Source organism: Rhinopithecus roxellana, chromosome 11, assembly GCF_007565055.1.
Source record: "Rhinopithecus roxellana isolate Shanxi Qingling chromosome 11, ASM756505v1, whole genome shotgun sequence".
Classification (NCBI taxonomy): Eukaryota; Metazoa; Chordata; class Mammalia; order Primates; family Cercopithecidae; genus Rhinopithecus; species Rhinopithecus roxellana.
The window spans coordinates 105,348,122-105,364,327 of NC_044559.1; the positions used below are offsets into that span (position 1 = coordinate 105,348,122).

Consider the following 16,206-nt stretch of genomic DNA (forward strand, 5'->3'; position numbering starts at 1 on the left):
GAACATAATTATTAAACTAGTTTATGATGACAGTTAATTACAAGTTTTCATATTCTTGAACACTTACCCAAATATAGAGGAAATGTATTTGAAAATTACTTGATTTCTTGTTCATATATATTAACTGTGTGTGTGTGTATATGTTCACATTAATAAAAAATGTTGCAGACGATGGAATTAAGTTATTTGCTGAAAAAAAGTTTTAAACACTTGCACTTCGGTGGTTGACCACTAGATGTCATGAGTGCCATGGGAGCATTAAGAGTTACCCAGGGCGGGTAGTAATGGAAGGTTGTAAGCTCATAGACCTTCACATAGTTCACTGTTTCCACATGATCAATGCCAGAGGAACCTGATACAGTGTGATATATAGAAGCAAGGTACAACTGGAATAATGAAATTTCAAAAATAAGCCCTTTTAAAGGAGGGTTGTAATCATTCTATTGGGCATTGTAAATGCTTCAGGTGCACTTGATACTGCTGTTATGTTCCTGGCTTTTGGGTCTTTCTCTTTTTTATGGAAAGATGGATTGAACTTCAATTTAAGAATATTCGGTAATCCCTCTCAGGACATACTGTAACAGCTGGTATTTTTGTGTTGTAGTAAATCGATTCCATACAACAGTCAGTAATAATTATGGCTGCATTCCGACAAATTCCAAAGCATTTTCAATGAATTTCGCCAAAGAAAATAACATCATTACTACAAAAATTTAACTCAGTTTGAAAGTTAAACCTAGCAACTTTGCTTCATTCCACAAAATACAAAGTATTACTGGTTAGGATTCTGTCAAACCAGTTTTAGAATTCAGGTACTCGTATATGGTCTGAGGAGGTGATTACTTTGTAGTATATATACTTAAAAGATAATTGCTTTGTAGTAAATAACACAGCTTTGGAAAAATTTAACCTTGAGTGTTCATTATGAAATAAAAAACAAGAAATGCGAGGGCTTTTCGTATGTGGCATAGATGAACGGCAGCAACACCAGCTCAAAAGGATGTTTTGATGTGGAATGTAAGGTCTTCAGTATTAATGGAATATGAGTGTTTCAAATTATATGAAATTCTAATTGATATAAGCATATGTTGTCTTATATGGTGTGTATGGTTTATAAACGTGAAACATTGTAAGTTCTTTAAGCTGTGAAGAAAGTGATAGGTTGCATGGTATAGATGGTATAGCATATGTGCAATCTGTACCATATGAATTTAGGCTTTTCTCATGACATAAAGACCTTAAATTCCATATATATACACACACATATAATAAATACCTACTCACATACATACATACCTATGTATTGGCCTAATGGTACAAATGTGTCTGCAGACATTTTAGAAATTTTAATTGATTTTCGTTTTTTTCTATTAGCAAAACAAAAGTCTACTAATTGACTGTGTTCTTTAAATTATACAGTCTTTTTTTTTGACTTTGAATTACTTCATTTCTAGCCTTGCTTTATACAAGGAACATTTTCCTGTAGTTGAATCTTCGTCCTGACTTTTAGAATAATTTGTGAAGGCAAAGCAAAGTTGCTTCCAAAATTATTAGAAAAACAGCTCCATACATGTGCATTAGTGAAATCTTGCCTCACATGTTTAATTTTTAACTTAGCTATATTTTCATTTGGTATTTCAAATAACAATTCTTATATTATAAATTAGCACTCTTTTCTGTATTGATGTGTATGCATGTTTTAACTATGTCACCCTTTGCAATAACATAAAGCAAAATTCAAGGTATTGCAGCAGATAGTCTGATCTAAAATAATCCCTTTGATGGTGAAGTTTTTAATACTAATTTTCACTTTAACAATTAAAAAACAAATTTAGAAGGCTTCAATAGAATCTTACAGTTTGGATTTTTTAAAGTAAAATTTGGCAAGTTCATTTCTCTTTATTCTGCAATTTGAATCAGCAACTTTAAAGGCTTTAAGAATTGATGTGAACCAGTTTTGCCAGTGTTTCCAATGTTTTCTTGTTGTTGTTAATATATGTTAAAAATATGCTTCTAAATTACTGAATTTGCTTTATAGAGAATTGAGGAAAGTACGTTAAAAATGAACTGAAAACACATTGTGTGGTTCTTCTGATTTCTACAAAAATGTAAATGGAGTACTTTTTCCATTATTAGCCAGGGGTAATCCAAATTTAAACCAGATGGCCTCCCTCTAGGTGTTAGGCCAATGTAAATTTTAATCTTGCTACTTTCTTTTATGTTTTCATTTTATAATCTCATTACCTGAATTAAAAAAACCCTAACAACCAGTGTTTCTTGTTTATTTACCATGTGTCAGACACTGCATTACATGAGTATATTTAATTACCGAATAGTTCTAATTTACTCATGTCTCTGTTTGTGTATAAGGAAGTTAAGGCTTAAGAAGATGAAATACCTTGCTGAAGATCACAGAACTAGCAGCATTAAAGATTAGGTCAAACTCCAGATCCCTTGTTCTTAACTAATATGCTATACTGCCTTTACCGCTTATCTGAGGATAAACACTAGTTAAGATAGTTACTGAAAAAAGTTAATATTTTTCCAGAAACAACAAAGGTTAGTTTTTACTAAAAGAATTTACTTGTGTATGCTAGCTTGGATTGTTAGATTTACTTTGGATTACTAACATTTCTGTAAATCTATAATAACATCTTGCTTCCATTCTAGTAAATATTCCTTCAAGGTTAGTTGCAGACTTCAGTTAGAGAACCACGTATTTGTCATATTAGGATGAGCTATTTAAAAAAATACAATTAGGCTGGGTGCGGTGACTCACACCTGTAATCCCAGCACTTTGAGAGGCCGAGGCAGGCGGATGACTTGAGGTCAGGAGTTCAAGACCAGCCTGCTCAACATGGTGAAACTCCTGTCTCTATTAAAAAAATAAAAATAAAAATAAAAAAATAAAATTAACCAGGCTTGGCGGCAGGCGTCTGTAATCCCAGCTCCTCAGGAGGCTGGGGCGGGAGAATTGCTTGAACTCAGGAGGCAGAGGTTGCAGTGAGCCGAGATCACACCACTGTACTCTGGCCTGGGTGACAGAGTAAGATTCCGTATCAAAAAAAAAAAAAAATAATTATACGTTTCTGACAATTTATATAGTCTCTGTTCTACGTTTAGAAATATAGCTGAGAATTACGGTAACACAGGGAATGAAGTTGAGAATGGCATTGACTTACAGAAGCTTCTTAAAATTATCCATGTATCCCGTCAGCGTTCCACAACCCAAATGTAAAAATCTTGAATTCAGGAAGCCTCAACACACACATTGAGAATATTCACGCTTTCAATCAGAAGTTGCTCATCAAGACCAGAAACTCTCACAGTTCGTGTTTGCATGTGGGCTGTAGAAAAAATTCTGAAGAGTTGTGATGTCTCCAATAGTGATTGGGATGAAAATTTTGAATTAGTTACAAAATGTTGTGATTCGGTGATGGTCCCTTTTTAAAAAAGATAAATGTTTCTTTCCTTTCTAGAAACGCTTACAAAATATACAGATCTTGGTAGACAACGTGGCTGCAGGCTGTTGAATTGGAATTCCCTGTGGCTGTCTGAGGGCAGGGTGTCTGGAGAGCCGTCGGCTGACCTGTTCCTACACCTTGCATCATGCCAGCTTTGTCAACAGGATCTGGGAGTGACACCGGTATGTGACCCCAAGAGGGGCAGTTCTTATTGCATCTTTGCTTAAATCTTGTTCACAGTGAAATACAACATTGCTTTAAGCATTCAGGCAGATCATACTTGTTTTTCTGTCACCAACACTAGGGGCGTGAGATCAACTCAGGGATGGCCTCCTAGGTAAAAGTTATTGGAGGACATGGACTCATTGCCTCTTTCTCCAGGTGGTGATGGCATGTGCTGATGCTGTCGTACTGTCTTGGTTTTAGAATAATTCTGTGCATTTAATTTAGAAAATTAAGCATTTGAAACTTACAGAAAAGTATGGCAAATACTGTGATACCCATATTATCCTTCACTCAGTTGTATAACAGGTAGGAACTGTTTGCCACACTTGATTCCGATTTTTCTCTTTTTTTCTTTAAGAAACAAATCATTATCCTTACCCCAATTCTCTGTTTTCTGTCTGTCACCAGAGGTAAAACTATCCTGAAATTGATATATATCATTAAGGGATTCAGTTAAAACTAACAAACATTTCATGTTATTATCAGTTATAAGACTGAGATACCTAGAGTAGGTATTTCTAAGAAAGGAAAAAAAAACTCACAGTGCACGCATGTGTACATAAAATCCTCCCCTTCTGATCTGATTCAGGGAAGTAAGAGTGTGGTGGTAGATGCCTCTTTGAGGTCCTATTCTGGACCAGAATCAGTACTTTTTCAAAGTGTAGAATCCTGGATGCCTCTAAGAACTACTAAAACAAAATGTAAATGGGGTTGGGGGCCTATGTCATGCATTTTTAAAGCCCCTTAAAAGAAGTGATAACACAGTATAACGAAAAGGAATGTTCTCTTTTATATGGGGCCATCCTGAATTTGGTTGATATAGCTCTCTAACCAGCCGAGATGACTGTCTCAGGCTGGAAAATTACAACGACTGGTGCTATAATCTCAAGAACGCCAAAACACAAATTCAGTTTTATCTTGTATTACGCTATACACTGGCATTTTCATTTGCACTATTTGCAAATGTAATTCTTTGCCATTTCGGGCATATCCGTAGTTATGTGTTGGCAAGTTTTGTCCCGTCTTTTTTTTGTTTTGTTTTGTTTTGTCTCATCTTTATCTATCAAGAATGATTTTTTTTTTCCATTTTTTACACTGAGGATTCACTTTTGTCAGCAAGAAGTTTGATTGTTAAATTACGTAAAGCTTTTCTTTCTCAAGACCTTAACTTGGGAGTCAGACCCTTTGGAGATTTTTTTCTTCTTTTTAGGTTTTATATAGTCCCGCATTGTGTTCTACTTTATAAAAATGAATGATTTAACTTTCCATAGTGCTTTGGGAAATTATGGATAAAATTTATGTGAACCATAAATTTACTACAGTTGTGTAATGAGTATGTTTTAAACCTTGCTGTTCACCCCAAATGCCTTAGTTTAATTGAATGCAAAATATTGTTGCTTACATATTACTTGAAGGAGGATTAAAATGGAGTATTTATAGTTTATAAGGCAGTTTAGGTGTCAGTCATGAAAAATAGCATACGCTATCAAGAATTTAAAAAGGGCTTTTCCACACATAGCCAGCTCACTTAGTGCAAATCTAAAGTGCCAATCTGAATGACACCTTGCTTTATGATGTTTTTCGACCTTATCTCCCCACAAGGTTTGAGCGAAGCACAGAAGACAAGAGTCTCTGCATTTACAGAAGCCGCAAAGTACGGCGTATGCATCAGATGTTTGCAACTGGCCAGTCAGGGGTCATTTTCCCCCTAAGCAGCGTTGCTTAGCAGTATCGCTGATGTCATCCCATTATCAGGTTTCCAGGGGAACAGAGTTAGACTCAGACCCTCGTGCCACAGGAGCAAGGCACCCGACTAACAGCAGCCTAGATACATGGATTGCTCATTTGGGAAAATACATTTCGTGTAAAACTTTTACCACTTCTTCTTTCCCTTCTTGCTTATTTCACTAAGAAAAAAAAATCTTATTATACAAGTAATACATAAAAACATGCCACTTTCCCCCGATCTCATTTTTTTTTCCTCCATTTGATAAGTAGCCTGTAAGGTTTCCTGTTCATTCAGTACTTGCATATATATGTCATAAATACATGGTTTTTGAGTCTCTTTTCCTTTTCTTTTTAATCACAGATTTTGTTATGCCCTATTTATTATTCAACTTTTTTCTATACCAAATTATATTCTTGGAGAGATATTTCCATGTTAAATATAGAAAAGTGTTTGTGTGTTTACACATGTTTATAATCTCTCTATACATCTATATATTTATCTCATTCTTTTAAACTAATGCATACTTTTCCATCGTATCGCTATTTAGTGAACCATATTGCTGTTAACGAAAGCCTAGTTTTGCTCCTTTTGTAAATTTTTTGGAAGGGAAGATGTACACATTTAATGATGTCAAATTGTCCTCCGGAGTGGTTAAACCACCAAATAATCTACAGTCAGTGTATTAAAGATCCTTTCCCCTACATTCTTGGCAGTATTAAATATTGTCCATCTTTATAAGTTTTACCAATCTGTTGGGAAAAACATGAAATCTTAAGTGTGAAATGTGCATTACTACTGATAGCTAGCGTATTTTCATTTGTTTCATTGCCATTCCTCTATGACTCATCTATTCATATCTCTTCCTCATTGTTTGTACTGGTTTATCATTTTCTAATTTACTTGCAGAATGTATTTGTATTTTGTATATTAATCCTTTGAGCCATTATAGGTTGAACACCATTTCTTCTGGTCAATCATTTGTCCTTTTTATTCCTTAAATAATAACATTTCTTCTATAATAGTTGAAAACTTTTTTGTAGTCAAATCAATCTTTTCTGTATTGATTTGCGTGCTACTTTTCTTCTGCTTAAGAAGGACTTTCCTATGCCAGGATTATGAAGATATTCTCTAAGATTTTTAGTAGTTATTTTAAAGATTTGTTTTTACACATTTGAAATTGTAATCCAACTGCAATCTGTATGTGGAGTGTGGCAGTAGAGTCTAGTCTCACCTGATTTTATTTTATCATGTGGCCCACCAAGTAATCCCCAGATCACTTATTCAATAGTCTGTTCTTTCCATGTATATTTTAAATATCCCCTCTATCATAATTCAGCATTACATGTATGTTCTGTGTTCTCTTCCTTGGCTATAATGATCTGTTGATTATATTAAAATTTTGTTTAATAGATTATTTTTTAGAGCAATTTTAGAATTACAGAAAAACTATGAAGACAGTACAGAGAGTTTCAATATGCCTTGCCTTAGTTTCCCTGTTATTAGCATCTTACATTAGTATGGTAAATTCATTTTAATTGGAGAAACGATATTGATACGTGATTATTAACTAAAATCTATACTTTATTCAGATTTCCTTCATTTTCCGTTAATGTCATTTTTTTTTTTTTTTTTTTGTTCCAGGATCTCATTTGTAATACCATATTACATTTAGTTGTCAACTCTCATTAAACTTCTCTTGGCCATAATGGTTTCTAAGACTTTAGAAATCAGGCACAGTGGCTGACACCTTAATCCCAGCACTTTGGGAGGCTGAGGCAGGTAGATCTCTTGAGCCCGGAAGTTTGAGACCAGTCTGGGCAACCTGGTGAAACCACATCTCTACTAAAAATACAGAAAATTAGCTGGGCCATGGTGGCATGTGCCTGTAGTTCCAGCTGCCTGGAAGGCTGGGGTGGGAGGATCACCTGAGCCTGGGAGGTCCAGGCTGCAGTGAGCAGTGATCGCACCACTGCACTTCAGCCTGGATGGAGTGAGACCCTGTCTCGAAAAAAAGCAAAACAACAAAACAAAACAAAAAACAACAAAACCCAAAAGACGGTCCTTGATTTTGACGACCTTGAGAGTTTTGAGGAGTTCCGGTCACGTATAATGTGAGGATTCCCCTTTCCTGGAATTTGTCTGATATTTTTCTTGTGAAAAGATTGGGGTTATGTGTTTGTGGGGTAAGGTCACAGCGGTGAAGGGCCATTGTCGTCATATCACAGTGAGGGTACATTCTATCAACTCGATTTATAACTGTTGACATTAATGTTGGTGACCTGCCTAATGTACTGTTTGTCAGGTTTCTCCACTGTAAGATTACTCTTTTTTTCATCCTTTCCATACTGTAATCTTTGGAAAAAGTCTCTCTGTGCAGCCCACACTTAGAGTAGTGTGTGCCGTTTCTCCTCCTTTAGTGTAAAGGGGCTATCTAGATTATTTGGAATTCTTTGTCTTTTCTCTCCCATTTATTAATTTATTCAATCATTCAGATAAATTTGGAGTCATGGATAGTTATTTTGTAATTTGGGTTATAAGCCATAACTACTTTATTTTGTTGCTCAAATTGTTCCAGCTTTGGCCCTTGGGAGCTCTTTGAGGTGGCTTCTTTGATAACCCCCATCAACGTGCGCTCATTTGTTTTTATCACTTCCTTACTTTTGATACTACAAATATTCTTGGCTCATCTTGTATATTTCCTGCCTCAGTCCTAGAAGTAGATATTTCTCTAAGGAGCTCTCGTTCCTTTTGTTGGGAATGGGCTTAGAAACCAAGATTTGGGCAATAAGTTTGCTCATCGCTACTGGAGTGTTGTTTCTTTTTCCTTTGGTTTCGTTTCATTTCTTTTCTCTCCTCCCTCTTCTCTCATCCCTCCTCCCTCCTCTCTCATCCCTCCTTCTTCCTCCCTTCTCTCTCCTCTCTCCTCTGTCTTCTCTCTTCTTTCCCTCTCCCTCTGCCTCTCCTTTCCTTTCTTTTCTCTTTTCAATTCTTTTCTTCTTGGTAGAGATGGGGTTACCCTGTGTTGCCTAGGCTGGTCTCAAACTCCTGAGCTCAAGTGATGCTCCTGCCTCAGCCTCCCAAAGTGCTGGGATTACAGGCATGAGGCACCGCACTCAGCCTTGGAGTGTTGTTTCTTTTTTTTTTTGAGACGGAGTCTTGCTCTGTCACCCAGGCTGGAGTGCAGTGGCGCTATCTCGGCTTATTGCAAGCTCCGTCTCCCAAGTTCATGCCATTCTCCTGCCTTAGCCTCCCAAGTAGCTGGGACTACACGTGCCCGTCACCACGCCTGGCTAATTTTTTGTATTTTTTTTTAGTAGAAACGGGGTTTCACCGTGTTAGTCAGGATGGTCTCAATCTCCTGACCTTGTGATCCGCCTGCCTCAGCCTCCCAAAGTGTTGGGATTACAGGCGTGAGCCACTGCGTCCAGCTGGAGCATTGTTTCTTTAAGGCTCTTTCAGCTGACGAGCCAAGAAATGTATGTGTGTGAGTTAACCCATGCGTAAACACATATAAGCATATATGAACATTTCTATGTGTAATCATCTGTAACTATACTAAACTAAATATGAGTTCTCATTGATGTTTTCAACTCTAATCATTAGCAAATAGATCATTGTGGCCTCTTCCCCCTCCAACAGTGGAAAACCTGCTACTGCCATCCACCATAGATTTACTTAATTGTTCAGTCCCAGCGTATGTGTACCAGTATAGCAGTATCAGAATTGTTAACCCATGGGAACAACTTTTATTAGCTAGAGAGTTGATTTTATTTTTATTCCCGGGATAGTGCCATAGTATCTTTATAGTTTTTAATCTTATGGAATCAGTCCTTTCCTGCATAATACCTATATTAGTTTCAGTTTTATAATTTCATTATGATTTATACAAGCATCATATAATGTGAAATATAATATAGGTACAGAAATGCACATAAAAAACCTTTATAAGTAGCGTTTTAAAAGTGGTTATAAGCCAGCATCCATGTGACCTGGTCATATCCACGTGACTAACATCCACCTAGGTCAAAAATTCCAACACCTTGAAGGCAGCCTGTGTATCTCTTCTCAGCCACAGTCTTCTCAACCCCCTTAATGACTCCTACCTCACACTCCACATAAGACAGAGTTTATGATTTGTATAAGCATTCATAGGCAATATGGTTTAATTTTGCTAGTTGAACTTTATAAATGGAATTGCACCATAAGCAGTTTTTAGTTTGAAAGTGAATATTTATTTAGAATGAAAAAAAATGAAAACACATTGTAAATTTTCAAAAGTGGCTACATATAACAAGTCTTATAGAATCCAGGAGAAAAGTATAATTTTTAAAAAATTAACTCCCTGACACACCTCCATAAAGCTTTTTCTTCTATATTTTTGGCTGTCTACTCTTTGCTTGCCTCTTCATGTGTACTATTTTCTTTAAGAGAAGAGAAAAGCAATCCAATCCATCTTACATTACCAATCAATTTTTTGTGTGTGTGTGCACGCATGTGTGTGTTTTAAGAGACAGGGTCTCACTCTTCCACCCAGGCTGAAGTGCAGTGGTGCAATTGTAGCTCATTGCAGCCTCAAACTCCTAGGATCCTCCTCCCTCAGTATCTCAAGTAGCTGGGATAATAGGCGCATGCCAGCATGCCTGGCTAATTTTTTTTTTTTTTGTAGAGACAAGGTCTTCCTGTGTTGCCCAGGCTGGTCTCAAACTTCTGGGCTCAAGTAATCATTCCACCACTGGCCTCCCAAAGTGCTGGGATTACAGGTGTGAGCTATTGTGCCTGGCCTTACATTGATTTTTGAATGTTAAACCAACTTGCATTCTAGGGATAAACTCAATTTGGTCATAATTTACTATCCTTTTTATATATTTCTGGATTTGGTTTGCTTGTATTTTGTTTATAATTTTGAGATCTGTGTTGATGAGTGAGTTCAGTTTTAATTTCACTTTTTCATTCTTTACCAAATTTCACAAAGTCATGCTGGTCTCATGTAGTGTATTGGGAGGAGCCTTTCCCCTTCTGTGGAAGAGTTTGTGAAAGATTGAAATTAACTTAGGTCACCTGTACCTGGAAATTTTCTTTTTGATAAGATTTTTGGTAACTAATTCATTTATTTTAAAGGTTAAAAGAATATTCTGGCTTTCTGTTTCTTCTTGAGTCAATTTTGGTGAATTACAGTTTTCTAAGACTGTTTCTTTTATCAGAATTTTCACATTTTTTGGAAAAAATTATTCATATTATTATTACTTCATACCTGTAGTTTCTATATTGATGCTTTTTTTTTTGGTCCTGATATTGGTAATTTTGGCACTCTCTTCCTCTCCCCTCTTAATTTTGTGAGAGTTTTGTCAATTCTATTAGTCTTTTTCGATGTAAAACTTATGGCTTTATTTTCTGTATTGTACATTTGTTTTTATTTCATTAGTTTTTACTGTTCTTTTTCTAATTTCTAGAAATATTTTGTTTATGAATATTTAATCTTTCCCTTTTCCTAATGTTCACATTTAAGACTATTTCTCACTATGTTTTATTGGCTTTATTTGTGGTATAATTTAAAAATATTTTCTAATTTTATTAAGTGTTTCCTTTGCTTTAGAATTTTTGTAATTGATTATTTAGGATAAAAAATTTGCGTAAGAGTTTTTTTCAGTTTTTTTTTTGGTTACTGATTTTTTAACTTAATTGCTTTGTGGTCAGAAAGCTGAATTTGCACCATTTTAGTCCTTTGAAATTTGTTTAGACTTACGACTAGGCATATGGTTAATTTCAATAAGTATTCTGAATGTGTTTAACAGTAGGTGTATTCTGTAATTATTGAGTGTAGTTTTCCACGTGTCTATTAGGTCAAGCTTATTAATTAAGTCATTCAAGTATTCTGTATTCTACTTGATGTTTTGTTGTTGTTGCTTATTCCTTCAGTTACCAAGATAAGTAGTTTTAAAAATCTCCCTCAGTGATTATGGATTTATCTTGTAGTTCTATCAGTTTTGTTTAGTTTATTTATTTATTTATTTGAGACAGAGTCTCGCTTTGTCACCCAGGCTGCAGTGCAGAGGCGCAATCTTGGCTCGCTGCAACCTCCACCTCCCGGGTTCAAGCAATTCTCCCGCCTCAGCCTCTGGAGTAGCTGGGACTACAGGCATGCACCATCATGCCAGCTAACTTTTTGTATTTTTTTTGTAGAGATGGGGTTTCACCATGTTGGCCAGGATGGTCTTGAACTTCTGACCTCAAGTGATCTGCCTGCCTCAGCTTCCCAAAGTGCTGGGATTACAGGCGTGCACCACTGCGCCTGACTTTCTTTTGTATATTTAAATATGTTATTTTGTTGGCAAATTAAGCCTTTAAAAATTTTTATATTGAAGTGTATACTTTTTTTTCTGTTAGCACTGAGTGGCTTATCTTTTTCTGTCCTTTTACTTTCAGCTTTTCTGTGTCCTAATGTATTGATAGAGCTCTCGTGAGTTGCTTGTAATTGAAGCTTTTTGGGGTTGCACCAATCTTTGCTTTCAACTAGAGTATTTTCAGTACAGTTAACATAATGACTGACTTTTAAAACCTAAAATCTACCATTCCATTTTGTGCTTTCTCTTTGTCCTATTCTTCCTTTTTTTCTGTTATTTTTATCTTCTTTGTATTGATTAGAATATCTCTATCATTTTCGTTTTTCCCCTCTAACTTTCTTGATGTTATAAATTCTCTTTCTGTTCTTTTGGTAGTTTCCTTCAATATTACTTGAATCCTTTATTGTAAAATTTCAACATTAATCACTGCCTTTATTGTCACCATGGACAAACTAAGGACCTTAAAAGACTTCTACTTCATATGTTCCCAACTTACATGCTACTGTGTCATGTATTTTAAATAAAAAAGCCCAGACCTTGAAGACATCATTGTCACAGTTTTTTTTTTTTTTTTCTGACACGGAGTCTTGCTCTGTTGCCCAGGCTGGAGTACAGTGGCTCAATCTCGGCTCACTGCAAGCTCTGCCTCCCGGGTTCATGCCATTCTCCTGCCTCAGCCTCCCGAGTAGCTGGGACTACAGGCACCCACCGCTATGCCCGGCTAATTTTTGTAGTTTTAGTAGAGACACGTTTCACCGTCTTAGCCAGGATGGTCTCAATCTCCTGACCTCGTGATCTGCCCGCGTGGGCCTCCCAAAGTGCTGGGATTACAGGCGTGAGCCACCGCGCCTGGCCCATTGTCACAGTTTTATATTATCAGTATTCATTTAGAGTTCCTCACATATTACCATTTTCTTTGTTTACCTCCAACTCACAACTCAGCATTTTCATCCACCATGGTTTTTCCATCTGCTTACAGTAAAAATCTTTAGAATTTCCTATTTTGAAGGTCTACTGCTATCAAACTGTCTCTGTTATTGCTGAAAATGTTTTTATTTGCGCTCATTCTTGGAAGTAGTTTTTACCAAGCACATAACGCTAGGTTAGCAGTTATTATTTTTTCCTCAGTGTGCTGAAAACAAGAAGCAATGAAATTATATATTCAAAGTGGCTATTTAAAAGTCAGTTGTCAGGCTCTCTCTTTGGAAGTAATCTGGCTTCTTTCTCTGGCTGTTTTTATTATTTTCTTTTTTTCTTAGATGTCTGCACTTTCACTATTCTGTGTCTAGGTGGAATTTCACTTTCTATGCCTTATCCAGAATTCATTTGACCTTTTGAATGCTTATATGTCCGTGTATTTTATGAATTCTGGAAAATTTTCAGCTGTTAATCTTTTAAAATGTTATCTGTACTTCATTCTTCCTCTCTCCTATCATTCTAGTGTGCCAGTTAAATATGCGTAAGACATTTCTTTTATCCCTTATCTTTCTTATCCCTCTTATTTATTTCGGTCTTTTTTGGTCTTTCCATCAGCCCTTTGAGTAATTCTCACCTATCTTCTGTTTGGGTAATTCTTTTTTGAGCTTTATTGCTCTCCTTTACATGCTGGGGTTAAGTTTTTAATTTAAATGATAATTTTTATTTTTTATAAGAAGCAACTGCTTAGTTCTTTTTCTTTTCTTTTCTTTTTTTTTTTTTTGAGATGGAGTCTCACTCTGTCGTGCAGGCTGGAGTGCAGTGGTGTGATCTCGGCTCATTGCCACCTCTGCCTCTTGGGTTCCGGTGATTCTCATGCTTCTACCTCCTGAGTCTGGGACTACAGGCATGAGCCACCACACCCGGCTAATTTTTGTATTTTTATCAGAGACGGGGTTTCACCATGTTGGCCAGGCTGGTCTTGAACTCCTGACCTCAGGTGATTCACCCACCTTGACCTCCCAAACTGCTGGGATTACAGATGTGAATCACCATGCCCAGCCAAGAAGTGCTGCTTAGTTTTTTTTTTTTTTTTTTTTTTTGAGGCGGAGTCTCGCTCTGTCGCCCGGACTGGAGTGCAGTGGCCAGATCTCAGCTCACTGCAAGCTCCGCCTCCCGGGTTTACGCCATTCTCCTGCCTCAGCCTCCCGAGTAGCTGGGACTACAGGCGCCCGCCACCTCGCCCGGCTAGTTTTTGTATTTTTAGTAGAGACGGGGTTTCACCGTGTTAGCCAGGATGGTCTCGATTTCCTGACCTCGTGATCCGCCCGTCTCGGCCTCCCAAAGTGCTGGGATTACAGGCTTGAGCCACCACGCCCGGCCGCTGCTTAGTTTTTTAAAAAATGTTTGGCCAGTGTTCAAGTTGTTTGCACTATAGATCAGTTTGCTTAGGAAGTATACTTTGCTGATTTGGCATGTTCATATTCATACTTTTCAGTTGCCTTTTGGAGCAAATTAAGATTGTTGGGCATGTAGTTCAGTCAGAATGGCAATTATTAAAAAGTCAAGAAACAACAGATGCTGGCGAGGCTGTAGAGAAATAAAAATGCTTTTATGCTGTTGGTGAGAGTGTAAATTAGTTCAACCATTGTGGAAGACAGTGTGGCGATTCCTCAAAGATCTGGAAACAGAAATACCATTTGACCCACTAATCCCATTACTGGGTGTATACCCAGGGGAATATAAATCATTCTGTTACAAAGATACATGCATGCATGTCTTCACTGTGACATTATGAATAGCATTATGTTCAGCATTATTCACAATAACAAAGACATGGAATCAACCCAAATGTCCATCAATGATAGATTGAATAAAGAAAATGTGGTCCATATACACCATGGAATACTGTGCAGCCATAAAAAAGAACAAGATCAACCATGTCCTTTGTAGGGACATGGTTGGAGCTGGAAGCCTCAGCAAACTTGCACAGGAACAGAAAACCAAACACTACATGTTCTCTCTTGTAAGTGGGAGCTGAACAGTGAGAATGCGTGGACACAGGGAGGGGAACAACGCACATGGGAACCTGTCAAGGGTAGGGGATGGGAGAAGGGAGAGCATCAGGAAAAATAGCTATATGCTGGGCTTAATACCTAGGTGATGGGTTGATAGGTGCAGCAAACCACCATGGCACACATTTACCTATGTAACAAACTTGCACATCCTACACATGTATCCTGGAACTGAAAATAAAAATTAAATTTAAAAAAAGATTGTTATGCACGTAGTTGACTGCAAGCTTTTCTCTATGAACAAGAAGCGGTGTATGAACTGGCATTTGGGAATACCTTCTTTTTGGGAGTAATGTACTTCCTTGTACACAGAGCTTGTGTTCTTTAACAGTGAATCAGTACACTTACTGTTGTCCTTGTCACTACTCACAAAATATTTAGAACTAAGTGAAAAAGTCCTCTCCAGGTATTATGGGGTTTTCAGTGATAAACAAAAGCAAAATCACTGAGTACTCTTTTCTTACAATGTCTTTCCTGCGTGCAGAGAGTATGTCTCAATGTTTGTCATATCTGTAGCTTCCTTTAATGGTAAGGTAAAATATCGCTAGCAAGCATGCATAATAGTGATTAGTTTACTACATTGCATGCCTTTACTGTTAGAAAAAAAGTCCTTTCATATAGGAATTTTATCAATAATCTTTATCAATGCATAATATTTGTGTTTCATTTCGTTGCTCACTTTAGAATCTTTATGGCAATAGTGTGAATTCTGTTTTTGCTATAAGGAGTGCGATGTTTAATGATGTCTATGTAGTTTATTTTTCATTTTTAAGGTTTTCTTATTGAGAAAATATGTATGATATAAAATGTGCCATTTTTACCTTTTTTTTTTTTTTTTTTTTTTTGAGGCGGAGTCTGGCTCTGTCTCCCGGACTGGAGTGCAGTGGCCGGATCTCAGCTCACTGCAAGCTCTGCCTCCTGGGTTTACGCCATTCTCCTGCCTCAGCCTCCCTAGTAGCTGGGACTACAGGCGCCCGCCACCTCGCCCGGCTAGTTTTTGTATTTTTAGTAGAGACGGGGTTTCACCGTGTTAGCCAGGACGGTCTCGATCTCCTGACCTCGTGATCCGCCCGTCTCGGCCTCCCAAAGTGCTGGGATTACAGGCTTGAGCCACCGCGCCCGGCCTTTTTTTTTTTTTTTTTTTTTTTAACCATTTTTTAAGTGTAAAATTCAGTGTAATTAATTGCATTCAAAATGTTTTATGATCATCACCACTATCTGCTTCCTAAACATTCTTTCATCCCATACAGAAACTCAGTTCTCTGGCCGGGCGCGGTGGCTCAAGCCTGTAATCCCAGCACTTTGGGAGGCCGAGACGGGTGGATCACGAGGTCAGGAGATCGAGACCATCCGGGCTAACACAGTGAAACCCCGTCTCTACTAAAAAATACAAAAAACTAGCCGGGCGAGGTGGCGGGCGCCTGTGGTCCCAGCTGCTCGGGAGGCTGAGGCAGGAG

At 37.3% G+C, this 16,206-nt stretch overlaps 1 protein-coding gene across 1 annotated transcript in view; it reads left to right on the forward strand.

Annotated features, from left to right (window-relative positions):
* MPP7 (membrane palmitoylated protein 7) overlaps window positions 1-16,206 on the forward strand; it is a 260,043-nt gene that overhangs the window by 61,863 nt on the left and 181,974 nt on the right. Inside the window, exon 2 of the mRNA XM_010381407.2 lies at window positions 3,480-3,646. Within this exon, the coding sequence (XP_010379709.1) occupies window positions 3,610-3,646 (37 nt within the window). The 5' untranslated portion in view covers window positions 3,480-3,609. The remainder of the gene's footprint in view (window positions 1-3,479; window positions 3,647-16,206) is intronic.